Source organism: Larimichthys crocea, chromosome VII (genome assembly GCF_000972845.2).
Source record: "Larimichthys crocea isolate SSNF chromosome VII, L_crocea_2.0, whole genome shotgun sequence".
NCBI lineage: Eukaryota > Metazoa > Chordata > Actinopteri > Sciaenidae > Larimichthys > Larimichthys crocea.
This window is the reverse complement of record NC_040017.1, coordinates 16673150-16686771: the sequence shown is the minus strand read 5'-3', so window position 1 is coordinate 16686771 and position 13622 is coordinate 16673150. Positions and strand designations below refer to the sequence as shown.

At 39.6% G+C, this 13622-nt stretch overlaps 1 protein-coding gene across 2 annotated transcripts in view; it reads right to left on the bottom strand.

Moving 5' to 3' along the window:
* Positions 1–2057: 2057 nt before the first annotated feature.
* The window catches only part of dscaml1 (Down syndrome cell adhesion molecule like 1), a 92741-nt gene continuing 81176 nt past the window's right edge, over positions 2058–13622 (bottom strand). For both annotated transcript variants that reach the window (XM_019274407.2, XM_019274401.2), the window contains exons 23-35: positions 12877–12994; positions 12457–12620; positions 12235–12333; positions 10327–10515; positions 9623–9751; positions 9271–9429; positions 8980–9135; positions 8808–8838; positions 8512–8630; positions 8192–8344; positions 7736–7930; positions 7254–7562; positions 2058–7111 (exon numbers count right to left, since the gene is read on the bottom strand). In XM_019274407.2, the coding sequence (XP_019129952.1) occupies positions 6525–7111; positions 7254–7562; positions 7736–7930; positions 8192–8344; positions 8512–8630; positions 8808–8838; positions 8980–9135; positions 9271–9429; positions 9623–9751; positions 10327–10515; positions 12235–12333; positions 12457–12620; positions 12877–12994 (2408 nt within the window). In that variant the 3' untranslated portion in view covers positions 2058–6524. The remainder of the gene's footprint in view (positions 7112–7253; positions 7563–7735; positions 7931–8191; positions 8345–8511; positions 8631–8807; positions 8839–8979; positions 9136–9270; positions 9430–9622; positions 9752–10326; positions 10516–12234; positions 12334–12456; positions 12621–12876; positions 12995–13622) is intronic.

Sequence of the window (13622 nt, the reverse complement as noted above, 5' to 3'; positions counted from 1 at the left end):
GTTAGAAAGGACGCACACACAGGTGCAATCACACATGTACTTTGTACAGTCATTTCTTAAGGACTGCACATTTTGTACAGTCCAGTCAAAGAATTTAGTGAAAGCGCCTGTGTGATTATCTGTTTGCATGTGTCTGATTTTGTAAAGTATGTGGTATGTGAACAATGCAGTTCATGGTAAGATTGTAACATTGATAACCGTCAAACGTGACCGGCATCTCAGTTTTGTGCGTCAGTGAGCGTCTTCTAACACATAGCTATTCTGTTTTACAGTTTGATGGATTCAGGAGGAACAGCATGGGCCTGTATAGAAAGAGTAAGTAATTGTGTTAATCAATATAAATGCAGGCTATTTTTCTGCCATAATTGTCATTATCACAGGTTTGACTGAAATGAAAGCATCAAACCTAACTCAAAGTTGAATCAGAAAAATAGCCCGCTTGAATCAAGGCTAATTTGTACACCATGTCTTTGAACTCAATCATTGCTGCAGACTATATCACCATGGCTATTACCACTGCCTCTCTGGCTATACCATGTGTCCTGTCGTGCTCAGACTCCAATGCCAGCAATGGGACTTGCACCACGCCTGTTCCTCCGCTCAGCCCCGTTGAAGCTGACAAGGCCGCCGCCACCATCCAGACCCATTACAGGAAGTTCCAACAGAAGAAACACAAGAACGGCAAGTAGATGGACAAAGAGGGATGGCGAGAGACTACAGGAAACGTATGTGGATTCACCAAAGGATGGATGGACTCTGTGCTGACATACATAAATGCATTTGTACACACAATAGAATAACACACAGTAATAGTACGTCTCAAGTATCTACTTGTAATACATACTAATAATAATAATACATACTGTGCATCTGAACGTGAGCATGTGTGAATGACTGTGAGTATGCTGTAATTTATATGACCAGTGTTTTAAGTATATAAATATGTAAATAATCAAATGATTGGTCATCATTGTGGATCTTTGAAAAACAATACATTTCAGTAAACACTTCTGTAAGACTGTGTCGTGTTTCATTGTAGTATGACGCCCTCTAGTGTTTCAATCAGGTTCTGAATCATATTATGGATGAATTACCTTTTCAGGTTGATAATGCAACAGCGTCAAAGCCTTGATGCAAAAGAATATAATAATATTTTTACAGGTATCGAGACCTGAAGTGTTCAGAATGTCAGAAGACATTAAACAACCACATGAACAGACGAAATTATGAAAATAACATTTAAGTAATCAAAACAATAATTGTCTGTCCACTCATTCGGAACAAAGCAACAGCCAGTCGCATAATTACTTCATAATGGCACCTTTCATTACAGCATCTTTGTTAATCAAGATGCTCTTTGAAAAGAACTGTGCTGTGAACTGACATAGAAACAAAAATCAATAAACATTTTGTCTTTTAGTGAAAAGAAGCAGAATGCAAAAAAAAAAAAAAAACATTTTATATCTCAAGTTTTAAAAAATGTATTGAATTATATTAAATTATATATTGAATTATTTTCACAGTTTCATATGTTGTAATATTATTTAATAGTCTTATTTATGCATTTGGCTAATTCTGAACACTTATGTCTGCATATAGGGATGAAATTTTAGCTCTTATTTATAACTTATTATTGTATATTGTGTTATTATCAAATGTGAGAGGACTGAATTCTGGGTTTTTAACTCAATAATTTGACATTTGAATGTGATTTAAGTCCATAGATATCAAAGAGTGGGGTCTCAATCTAATTCAATCTAAATTTCACTCTCATCTTTAGCAGTATCACATGTAGATTGTTTTAGTTTAAGGTAGTAGTTCTTAAAATGTACATCTGAAAATGCCATTTTTATCTCCTAAACCAGTGTCTCTCAATTACTCTAAAATTCACAGACATCACTGTTAGCATTTTAACCATTTTCTGCCTGAAGAAATAGCTCAAACAAAATCTGCCGACATTGATCCTAAAAACAGTTGGATACCAAAGAGATGAATAAGAGAGCCCTTCATCTAAAATGCAAGATGGTTGTGGAATAATGAATAATATCATCACAGTTCATAAAAAGATAGCTTTATTGCACAAGGTGTTGAGTACTCTTTTTCTGTTTTTGTTTGTTTTCATAGAAAAGAAAATGTAGAGTTAAACACAAGCAATTGCAAATTGAAGCAACGTTTCCCCATAAAAGTTTAAGGAACAACCTCTGCATTTTTAAAATGTTTTAATTAACCCCCTGTTAAATTGTTCAATTTCACCGTTTCACCTTTTTCTTTTTATAACCAGCAAAATTTTCAGAACATGCAATGCTGCTGTCCTCCCCCTAAAAAGTGGGATAATTTAAGAAAAAAAAAGGCAAACTCTAAGTAAAAAAAAGAAAAAAGGAACAGAAATAAAACATATTAAAAAATAAAAATAAAAAATAAAAAAGGAGACAATGCAACCAAATGTCCTGTAAAAGAAGAAATCAATATTGTTAACTATGCATGGTCCACTCTGACATATTTCAACTGGTCCATAAATCAAGATAAAGCAGTGTCTGTATAATTCTATAGTTTTCATTAAGTCCTCTTCTGTTTCATTACAATAACTTCAGTTCAAAGTTTACATTGTGCCCTGGTTTCTAGTGAAGATGTCGAAAATAGTACTCATTTATACAAAACACTTTCCTATGTACACAAATCTTCTATTATGGAGTAGAAATTATGTTGTATTGGTGGGCAAGGGGTACATTGAGAGGGTAAGATCGGATTGGTTGAGCAGATGTGGAAAAGGTTGGGGAAGTAGCACATGTGAAGTTAGCCACATGAACACAGACTGAGTCAGTTTGAAAAGTATGTTGTTGTATTTTAAGGAAGAAATACACACAAATAAATCATACATTAGTCATTTAAACATATGGCCAAATTTGAAGAGACGCTGCTGTCAAGATATTTGCAGCTATAATGTTCAATGTGGGGGAAAAAAGTGGTTATGACAGTACAGTTTGCAATATGCCTTTAAAGCAACTACTGCATTTTAGTTTATAGGTTATAATTTCAAACATTTTTCTACATTAGAATGAAAAAGGGGAACTAAATAAATAAGTAAATAAATAAAAAATAAATAGGTTTCATTATTTGAATTCAGGATTGTACTGTATTACTCTGTAGTTCACATACATCTGGCTGTGTGGAATAAAAAAATAAATATATATGTATATATAAATAACACTCCTGGAATTAAATTAAAGGAGTAGTTCAACCTTTTAGGTAAAGTCTCTATTTGCTATATTGCAGAGAGTTAAATAAGAGGACTACCAGCACCATGAAAGCTCGCTGATTAACACCTTATATCATCTACAAAAAAAACAAAGTGTACAACTGCTGTGAAGTCATTCTTTTACACTTTGGTTTTTGTACAGAATAATATTTTAAGGGGACTATCAATCTTCTCATGTAACTGTCAGTAAGAAGGCAAATACATTTTCTTCCCAAAATGTTGAACTATTGGTTTAAATATCACATTAAATATAACATATTTTATTGTTGATATTCTCAGTAACACTGTAAAAGTATAAGAGGGTGTTTTTTCCTTAAAAGTACATCTTACGTATACTTTGAGCAAACTGACAGCAGATGCGTGTTTTACTGTAGAGGCAATTTCACTGAAGTACTGGGGAAAGTAGGTTGGACAGGAGTATATTTCATCACCATCCAATATCCATACAAATGGAGTAAGGAAGCCTCTGTTTTTGATTGCTAAAACAGGCCTACCCCATTCCCAAACTCTTGTTTTCCTTAAAACAAGTATGTGCACAACTTGAAACATAAAGGCCCAAACAAAAGGCATCGTAAGCATTGACAAAAGCAAAATTCATTTCTCTCCTGTCTAGTTTTAAAATGAGCATAAACACATTTATGAGCAGTTATAATTTTTACCGTGTGGTATGTTTAGTCCCAGAATTTGGGGAGGACTCGCTTGACTCAGATAAGACACAGAAATACCTGTTGGTCTGTTTGTCTTCAATAATTGTAGTCAGGTAATGGCATTGAGTTTGTGAACACACCTTTGGAAGGTACAATACAACATATTACAATAGGCTCACTTACTGTATAGGCTGTCCTTATTTTACTGTTTTCTTTTTCAACACCACACTTTCTGCACTGAGCCATAGACCACAGTTAACCAGCGACACAATCTCACACTATAATTTGACTTTACTGTGCTTGTACCTTTCAGCTGCTACCTGCTGCAGAGGCGCTGCAGTTGGAACATTTACAAAATCACAAGGGGGTCATTGGATCATTCTTCAAACCTCAGTTTCACCATTTAACTTTCTTTCACACCATTTCTTTTCTCTCCAAGATCTCCCGTCCATGGTTGTGCTACCCGTTTAAGCTTCCCTCTTCTTCTTTTTTCTTCCTTCCTTCTTGCAGTTTTTCACTCTGAGCGATTGTCTTGTGATCTTTTATATATATTTTCAATTAGAACGGCTTTTATATTTCTCTGCTTTTTTCAATATTCATATATTTGCTATATATTTGAATAGAAATATATATGTACATACTTTTGAAAACAAACATATATCATATCTTTTTCTTTTTTCTATTGCGAGAGCCCTGATGTTACGTTTTACCATTGCAAAACATTTGGAGCAACTCTTTTTTTGGAACGATCTTTGTTATAGGATTAAGCTTTGGGAGAAGAAATGAAGGGAGAAAAATAAAATGAACTTTAAGTTAACAGATACAGTACCATGCATAAAGCTAAAATAAATTTCAATGAGGTTGAGGGACTTGAAAACACATCTTTTTGTTTTGAAGACCACTTATTTCTGAAGAAAAGCTGTATCTCTCTGCTATGTAACCCCCTCCCCATTTCCCTTACACAACTGCAAATTCTATCAACACTTGATCTCTCTGTCTATAATCTGAAATTCACTGTCTGTTCATAAATTCAAGATCACTTCATACAAATATGCTCTTTTTTTCTTGTATACATCTCAATAACTTTGCTGTATGTTTGCAACTTGTCTCTCCATTCAAGTTGTCATTGAACGTCAAATAGCATTTCTGCCCGTCATGTGCATATTAGACCTCTTCTCTCAGCCTGTCTGTCTTTTTAACTAGCCAATATGCTAGCAGTAGGTCACAGTGACACTGTATGGATATGATGGGGGACTGGGTGGGTAGGAATGAAGGTGGGGGAAGGATAGAAAGGGAAAAACTTGATACAGGTAAACAAGGAATAATAGCATTGTGGCATCATGATGATCATAAAAGGGTCTCTTCTGTCTTTGTTCTGATGTGGGAAAAGAGAGAAACCTCTTTCTTATCATCTGTACTTGCTCTCTTTTGAACCCACTTCAGCATTTCTTATTTCCTAAGCAATGCTGTCAATCACACTTAACAAATTAGGATCATAGTGTTACATCGTCAGCATCATCATTGTTACTGTCCCCGAATCCCCTTTCACAGGTACAAAATGAACATTGGGGGAGTGGGGGGGTCAGTTTTGACACAGACGTCTGCCCGAGAGGTCAGCATACAGATTGATTTTAAAAAGGTCCACTGTTGGTGTGTGCCTGCCACATGTATACATATATCTATTTACACATATACACCCACACGCACACACACGCAGGCTTGTGAAGGTTTCTGTTACTTGGATCCATTCTAACTTTTTCTTAGTGCACATGAGATTATATTTCCATCATCAGAAAATAAACAGAAAACTGCCGGAAAAAAAAAAGGTTTGGATTCATCTTTCACTTGTTGATGCTTGACTTTTTTTTTCTTTTTTTTTTTTTTTACCTCCTCTGCTTTGAGTCTGTTTATAAAAGCATCAATTAGGACCACTATGCTGAGTTATCCATTGCATGTATAAGAAAATTCTCCACGTCTCAAAACTGGTATTGAGACGAAAGTCCTTCCATTGCCTCTAAAGTATGAATCCATGATGGAGTAACCTCTCAGAGCCAGTGTAACACCAAGGTTGGTGATTTATGCATACAGTAAAAGCATCCTGCCATGGCACAATGCTGTGATATGAGCTCTTCTTCCATCAGAGACCAGAAAAGTAACATATTTAAAAACCTAAAAACCTCAAAGACTCAAGCAGCCTGGTTCATTCTACGACTGTCTTGATCCAGAAAACAAGACAGTGCACGTGGAAAGCATTTTGTGCATAAGTACTGTGTCCTTACCAGAAAATGAAAATATGAAGTGAACAGATAAATCATTTATGTTTTGGCAAATGATGTCCAGGGTGATGAAATAAGAGAAAGATGACACGATAATAATAGAAAGCAATCAGGCAGAAAGAAAGGCAAACCCCTGTGCTGTGGAGACCCAACTCTGACCCCTTCATACAGTAGTGTCAATGGGAACCCAACCAGGCCCCTGCAGCCTGGCACAGTGCAGGCACTGACGGGTCAGCTGTGCATGTGTATGTTCCTCACCCCACTTTTCCATAGAGGCTCCAGGCAAGCGCTGGCATGACCAGCATTCTATTAAGAGTTACAGTGACAGGCCGCAGTGATGGCAGGCTACACCAGTGTGTACGACTTGGAGTAGGCCCCAGCCCCTCCATCCCTCTGCTTCTGCAGTCTGCCTAAGCCCGAGGAGCTGCTGTCCAGGAGAGAGTCTCTTGATCCTCCCATCTTGGAGGAGGATGAGGAGGCACCTCCAGGAGTCCCTCCTGTGGCCCCTGCTACCCCACCTCCACTGGAGGATGATGACACCCCAGCAGCTGCAGCGGTAGCAGCAGCAGCTGCCGCTGCACTCTGGGCCACTGAGGCAGAGGAGCCGGGCATGGTGAGAGTCCTCTGAGGGAGTGTGGAGCTGCTAGAGCTAGCAGACACTCCTCCACTCCCGCTACCTCCACCACCTCCTGCTCCTCCAGAGGAAGCCCCAGAGGAAGTGAGGTTGGACAGGCCAGAGTGGCCCATGCTTAGGGCCTGCTGCTTTGCAGAGTCCATAGTCACATGGCGGCCCTGGGTGTGGTATGCCCGCTGGGCCAAGCCACGAATAGAGGCTTCACGTGGTGGAACCACCGGACATGGGTCATGATGCTCCGACTGCTTTCGGAAGAAGGGATCTGACTTCATGTAGAGGGGTAAGTTGCAGTAGTCACCTGCAGGAGAAACGCCAAAGTTAATGTGACAGCCAAAGCCTGCAAAAGTCAGACCCCATAGATAATAATTATAGTGTGCAACACATGTTTAAACTATGTGAAAATTAATACAAATCTTTTGTGTTTTGCAGCAACCACTCACTCTTGGCGCGGTGTGGAATCGGCACGGCTACATTCTTGCCACGATCATAGTCCTGGGGTTTGGGTGGCGAGGCAGTGAAACGGCAGATACCGGGCTCTGACGGTGTGCTCATGGACGTCATGCTGTCTGCATTGTCATTGGTTCCTGTGGTCATCTGATCAGATGAGCTGTCAGAAATAAAGCACTCAGTAATCTCAAATTTGGCATGCTGCAGGTGTTCCTCAAGCTTGGCATGCTCATATGCTCTTGCCAGCTCCTCGTAGGTGGAGGAGGCGCTCTCCGTCGACACCATGCTGTTGCGACCCTTATCTATGGAGAAGAGAAAGAAAAGGAAATAAGGGTAAGCATATTTTCTCTAGTTTTAGATGTCCCTGTGGAGGTGTAGCTCACTGCAAATCACATTTCCCTCCACATTTAGAAAACTAGCCTTACTTATATGTGCATGTTAATGGCTGTAAGTGTCATTTCACCCATGCGCCAACCTGTGTCCTGTGAGAGGCTGGCACTGTAGCTGTCACTCTCTGTGACAGTGATGCCATGCTGGGAGCCAACTGTGCGCCAGTCTGAGGTGAGAGTGCGGGCTGGCGTGGAGGCCTGGCACTTGGTTAAAGTCCACTGACTGGAGTAGCGGTTTCTGATGCTATGGGCCGACTTAACACTCTTCCTGGACACTGGGTCTGGTGGTAAATGGATGAAGAAGCAAGAAAGATGTGCATATGTACAGAGGGTGTTAAAAGACGGGGAAATGAACAAGCATTTGTAACAAAACAGACTTATCTTCGCATTCTGGTACATGGCGGAATGCAGGAGCTTTACACAGTTAATCCTTACAACACGTATGTACTGTAGAAGGGAATTTGCCGTACACGCCACAATAATGCTTAAGCTACTATAAACTTGATAAACTGATTAGAGACAGCAAAAACAAGGGCACTTACTGGTTCCTGGTCGGATGTCTGACATGTCAATCAAAGGGCCTGTGTTTTGGATGAGGGCAGGGTGATGGACAGACACACCTGTGCAGAAGCTCTGAGGGTTCCCAGTTTGGTTGAACTCTGTGTCTGTCACAGGGATAGTGGCTTTGTCTTCACCTAGAAGAGACATAATGAATATTTCAGAGAAGCAGCTATTGCAGGTTTAAAAAAAAAACTCACAACTGTGTGTCTAATGCCTCCCAATTTTTATTATACATTTGACATAAAGATCGTTTGATTCAATGCTCATGCACAGACAAGTGTCTCTTCTTTCTTGCTCTAACCGATTTGCTTGATGCCTTCTTTGTCCTCAATCAGCAGCTGTACTCTGGGGATGTCGATGTGTAATCGTGGGCCCTGAGGAGGCCCCTTCACTGGGGTGTCAAAGCTGCGGTTGTTTTTACTAATTCAGAGATATCAGACGAGCACACACACACACACACACACACACACACATACACACATACACACACACACACACAGACAGACAGTCAGAGTTTTGAAAAAAATAAAGCAAAATGTGGATTTGTGAGAATAATTTTGAGTTACAATAAATAGTTTTTCAGACTAGCAGTCTTACCTTATCAGCATCTCTGCCAGGCTTTTGGCATCTAGAGAACAGAGAAGATAACAATTTTTTTTTCTTTTAAAGTAAGGGAAAACCCTTGAGACTTTATTCAAGATTTCTGCTTTGCTCTGCTTGCCAATTCAATCCTTCCACTTGTCTCCTCTCCCTTTACTTCATCTCTTACCTCTTAGTCTCTTCAGCCTCTTTTCCTTGCGTTTCTTGCGAATGATGAAGAGCAGTGCAACACCCAGAGTGACCAGAATCACAGGACAGCCAATAGAAAACAGCTTCTTGACGTCATCGTTCTTTTCCAGGGGGGATTTGATTGGTGGAATTGTGCCTGCACAAATCCAGGAAGTGCAGAGATCAGTTCCCGCCCTTTCACAATTCGATATTTCAAGGTACTAGGTATAATGAATTTCAACAATACCATTTATCCACACTGAAAGCCAGACAAAGAGTGTCTTCTACTCACTACCATCATAGTCCAAGGTTGCAAACTGGGAGCTCTGGTTGCCACAGCCAGCGCTGTTACAGGCTTTCATCTTGAGCTCATACCAGGTGGCCTCACGCAGCTCTGCCAGGAACACGTCTGTGGTCGCATTGGTACGTACATTCTGCCATGCCCAGGTACCTGCAACAAGTGCAACAAGTATACCAACGCTGAGTCTAATCTCTTTTCTTTGCTCAAAAAAATGGAACGTTACATCAATACGTTCTTTGTTTTATGTGCTTGATATAACTAAGAGTCAACATTTTTGTTGGATTTGTAGCAAGACGTCTCAATACACTACCAAGAATTACAAACTGAAAAAGCAGTGACTCACCTTTTGGTCTAAACTCTAGCGTGACAGCGCTGATTGGACAGCCTCCACTGGCCCAACCCTGCAGGTTGAGACGGGCGTGGCTGGAGTTAATGTGGGTGAAGACAGGCTGATCCTTGTTGAACTGAGGTTCTGTAAAAGAAGCAAAATCATCATGTATTTGTCTACAGATAATTGGGGAACATAAGGAAACATAAGCAGTGACTATGTGACTCAGCAAACAGCAAGGTATTGCTTGCTAGAGTGCACATGTAGAACTGCGGGAAAGCAAATTCAGAGTAGTTGTTCTGAAAATATCTCACTAAACTTGTTAAATACCAGAAGATAAATGTGTTCTTAAACAATGAATGACTTAGAAGTTTCATCAAAATGGAGCATATACAAAGTCCCCGAACATTACACTGCTTATTATTTATTGCAAGAATAAAGCAAGATGCACAAAGAGGTGACTGTAACTCTTTAGGAAGAGACTGTTTAAGGACAAAGGATTTAATTGAATTTAATAGTTTTCTTATAGGTTCTTAATATTGTTGGATTAATTCTATATATTCAAAGACCACTAATTCAGTTTTAATCCATTTGGACTGTGTGCTATTGTTCCACAACTATTCCCTTAACAAAGGTGATGTCCACTTTGTGAAAATGTGTACTTTATATATTATATACCCACACTAAATTCTTTCATTCTCTATTCCAAGCTTTCTCACCTCGTCCGTGGGTCTTTGCCTCAATGATCTCACTGATGCGTCCGGCTCCGACACTGTTCTTTGCAGCCAGCTTCACTTTATACCAGGTGCCACAGCGTAGGTTGTCTAATTTAAAGGAGCGCTCACTAGAACTGATGAAAACATCTTTCCATTCCTCCGTGTTATCCACAGAGTACTGCAGCACAAAACCTGCATACAAACAAAAGAAGATATACGCACAATAACAATTATTGTCTTGCTTTATTACATGAATCACAATCTACTGACAGTCAAAAAGAAGAACTCATTTTGCACTAACCCTGCTAAACTTTTGACATTGGTACCTCTACTCTCCACTAGATGGCAGTGTCAGACTATACTTCTCTTGCCCAGCTAGGGCCCCGATTGGAGGACGGTCTTGCTGCTCCCTGTCTACGCCGCCATTAGTTACCTACAAACCCCAAGACTGGGATGGCGCTGACAAAGCATCTATGTAAATGAGGATATGCAATGTGGTGACTGTTCTTATAATCAGCTGCCTTGGAGAGCCAACTCCCTCCTGCGCTGAGACACTTTACATCTAATCCTCCATCTCTGTCTGTCTTTCCTTCTGTCTGCATATAATTATGTATATATGAACGTCTCCCTCTCTGTGTTTCTTTGTACTTTTTGTACCATTTTTCTTTCCTCCCTCCCCGTCTCTCAAACAGATGGAACAACATTAGAGGGGTTAACATGTGCAGATCCTGCTGTGTTTGTTTGTAAGTTTTATAGTCACCCTCTTCATAGAACGCAGCAGAACATATCAGAATATATGAGAAAGAACAGATTATTGTAGGACTGCAGGTTTACTAGCCTACATGTGCCCTTTTGTTTACCTGTTTGTGTATTTTTCTATTTTTAGAATAACCAGCTGAGACTTTTTTTTTCTTTTTAAAAAAAAATGCAAACATGTTTTATCTCACAAGGAATAGTCTGCGGATGCTACTGCAGTAGTAATGCAAAATAGATGCTTGATGGCAAACTTCAGCATTGCTGACTGCTAATACTGTGCAGATGGCTTCACAGACAGACAGGCCTTCTGCTATACATACAAGATATACAGATAGGCTTCATGGATGTATGAGACACTGGATGATATTAAAATACTGATTGGTGGTGGCTCATCATTATTGAAATATGAAGCTGCACACCCAACACACACTATTTGCCCCAAAGTTTATTTCACTTCCTACTTGTGTGCATGTAATGCATGCAAATTAGTGTCTTTCTCTGGGTCTACCTGACAGCACTCTGACTCACATAAGAAAACAAAAAAAAAAGCAATATGTTTTAATGAAACTTTGGTCAGTTTTAAAGCCATTTCTTTTGTAATAACGTGGGACAACAAGTCTTTCTGGGTGCCATTATATCTTAACACCATAATCATGACATGCCCTGCGTTTTTTTTGGTTTTTGTTTGTTTTTTGTGTTTTATAAAGATTTAATAGGAGTCAGACAGAAGACCTGCAGCAACACCATACTGACAAACAGCGTGAACAAAGAAAAAGGGATTGTAACGGCATTTGCATCCATGCCCATTCATGCCCATCTTCACACAGAAATCACCAACAATCAGATAATCAAACGGAGACATAGTTAACAGGGAAACCTGAAACAAAAAGGCGAATCAATGAACTAACAGATCAGTATGCCTACTAACAGTGCGCCAGATAAAAGAGGAAAAAAAGGACAGACAGAGGGTAAACTAAGATCAGAAGTCAAAGAGAAGTCTTTTGCATTCATTCACATTTTATGCATAAATCTAACTTGATAACCTCAAGCGAAATTCTGTATGGTGTCACCTTTAGACACATATAGCTACAGACACAAAGAAAGAGATGTGAGTATAGAGGAAGACAGAAAGTGTTGTTGTACAAGGCATCGTACCTCTGATAGAGCTGCCTCCATTGTCTCCTGGTATCCAGGCCAAAGTGATGGAGGAGGTGGAGGTGGTAGACACAGTCAGACGTGGCTGGTCAGGAGGGACTGAAGGAAATTCAGAAAGAGTTAAAAGCTGTACTAAAACATTCTGATGAATCCTGATAATGATAATTTGATGATAATTTTTAGCATGAACAGCAGGCCTGTAAGTGATAATGCTTTTCCTACCTTGTACCAAAAGGTTGACTATGATTGTGTCAAAGCCCAATGTGTTGGTAGCCGTGCAGGTGTAATAACCAGAATCTTCAGCTTTGACAGAGCGCAGCACCAGCGTCCCATTGGCCAAAATGAGACGCTGTCCATCTAAAGACACTGGGATGGCTGTGTCCTCACTAACAGAGAGAGAGAAAAGAGGAAACCATAAGATTCTTACTAGAGTTTGATAAAAGGTTTATAGGTTATAGTTTATAGGTTTTATTTAAAATAAAGCTGTGGAATTGTGAATTTCAAAAAAACTAAAGACTTGTATGACATTATTCTAGCATGTAAAAATAATGGGTGACTTTCTCTTAAACTTGTGATACTTAAATACTGATTTACTGTTAGTGCACCCAGCTTTACACAACATTTCTAGGGGAAGTTTCTTACCTGTCTTTGGTCCATTTTATAGTAGGTGTAGGTTCTCCTACTGAGCTACAGGGCAGTCGCACCTCCTTCATCCAAGGAGTGGTCACCGTGCCCCCAAATGACAGGATCTTAGCTGGAGCTGGAAGAGTACAACATTTTATAATGAGAGAGACACTGAAAACATTAGATCTATTGGCATTACTACATACACAAGAAAGGCAATAGCCTAATTAATAGCTACCAATCAGTTAATCTAGCCATTGTCAAATAAACAGTTTTCAAACGCTGTAGAGATTTCAGAATGTGTTGAATCAATACAGAAATGTGATGGTTGATATGCAATGTGTGCATTGATTTGTTTTCCATTTGGGATTCCGTCAATAAACAGGATTTACTAGACAGAGAGCATTCACCGTGATTCACACATGGTGGGAAAGAATTCTGCGTTAAATATGACACTGTCCGGCAAATAATAGCTTATAAATAATAGGACAAAGAATGAGCAGAGGGGATATTAAAAAAAATATCTATTCAGACACATAACCCTCTTATTCTCCGTCACTCCCCTACCCGCTTTCTCTTTCTTTCTCAAGCTTGGCGTCTTAATGCTGGAGCTCTAGTGCACTTATGTTAAGGCTGAATGAAGTATTGAGTGGGCAAGCCTGGAGGACACTGCCTTTTACAGCTGCCAATCAGCTGACGCACCCACCCATGCGAGCACGCACACATACACTCGCAAACCTTTGCAGCCAGCAGTCAAAGGAACG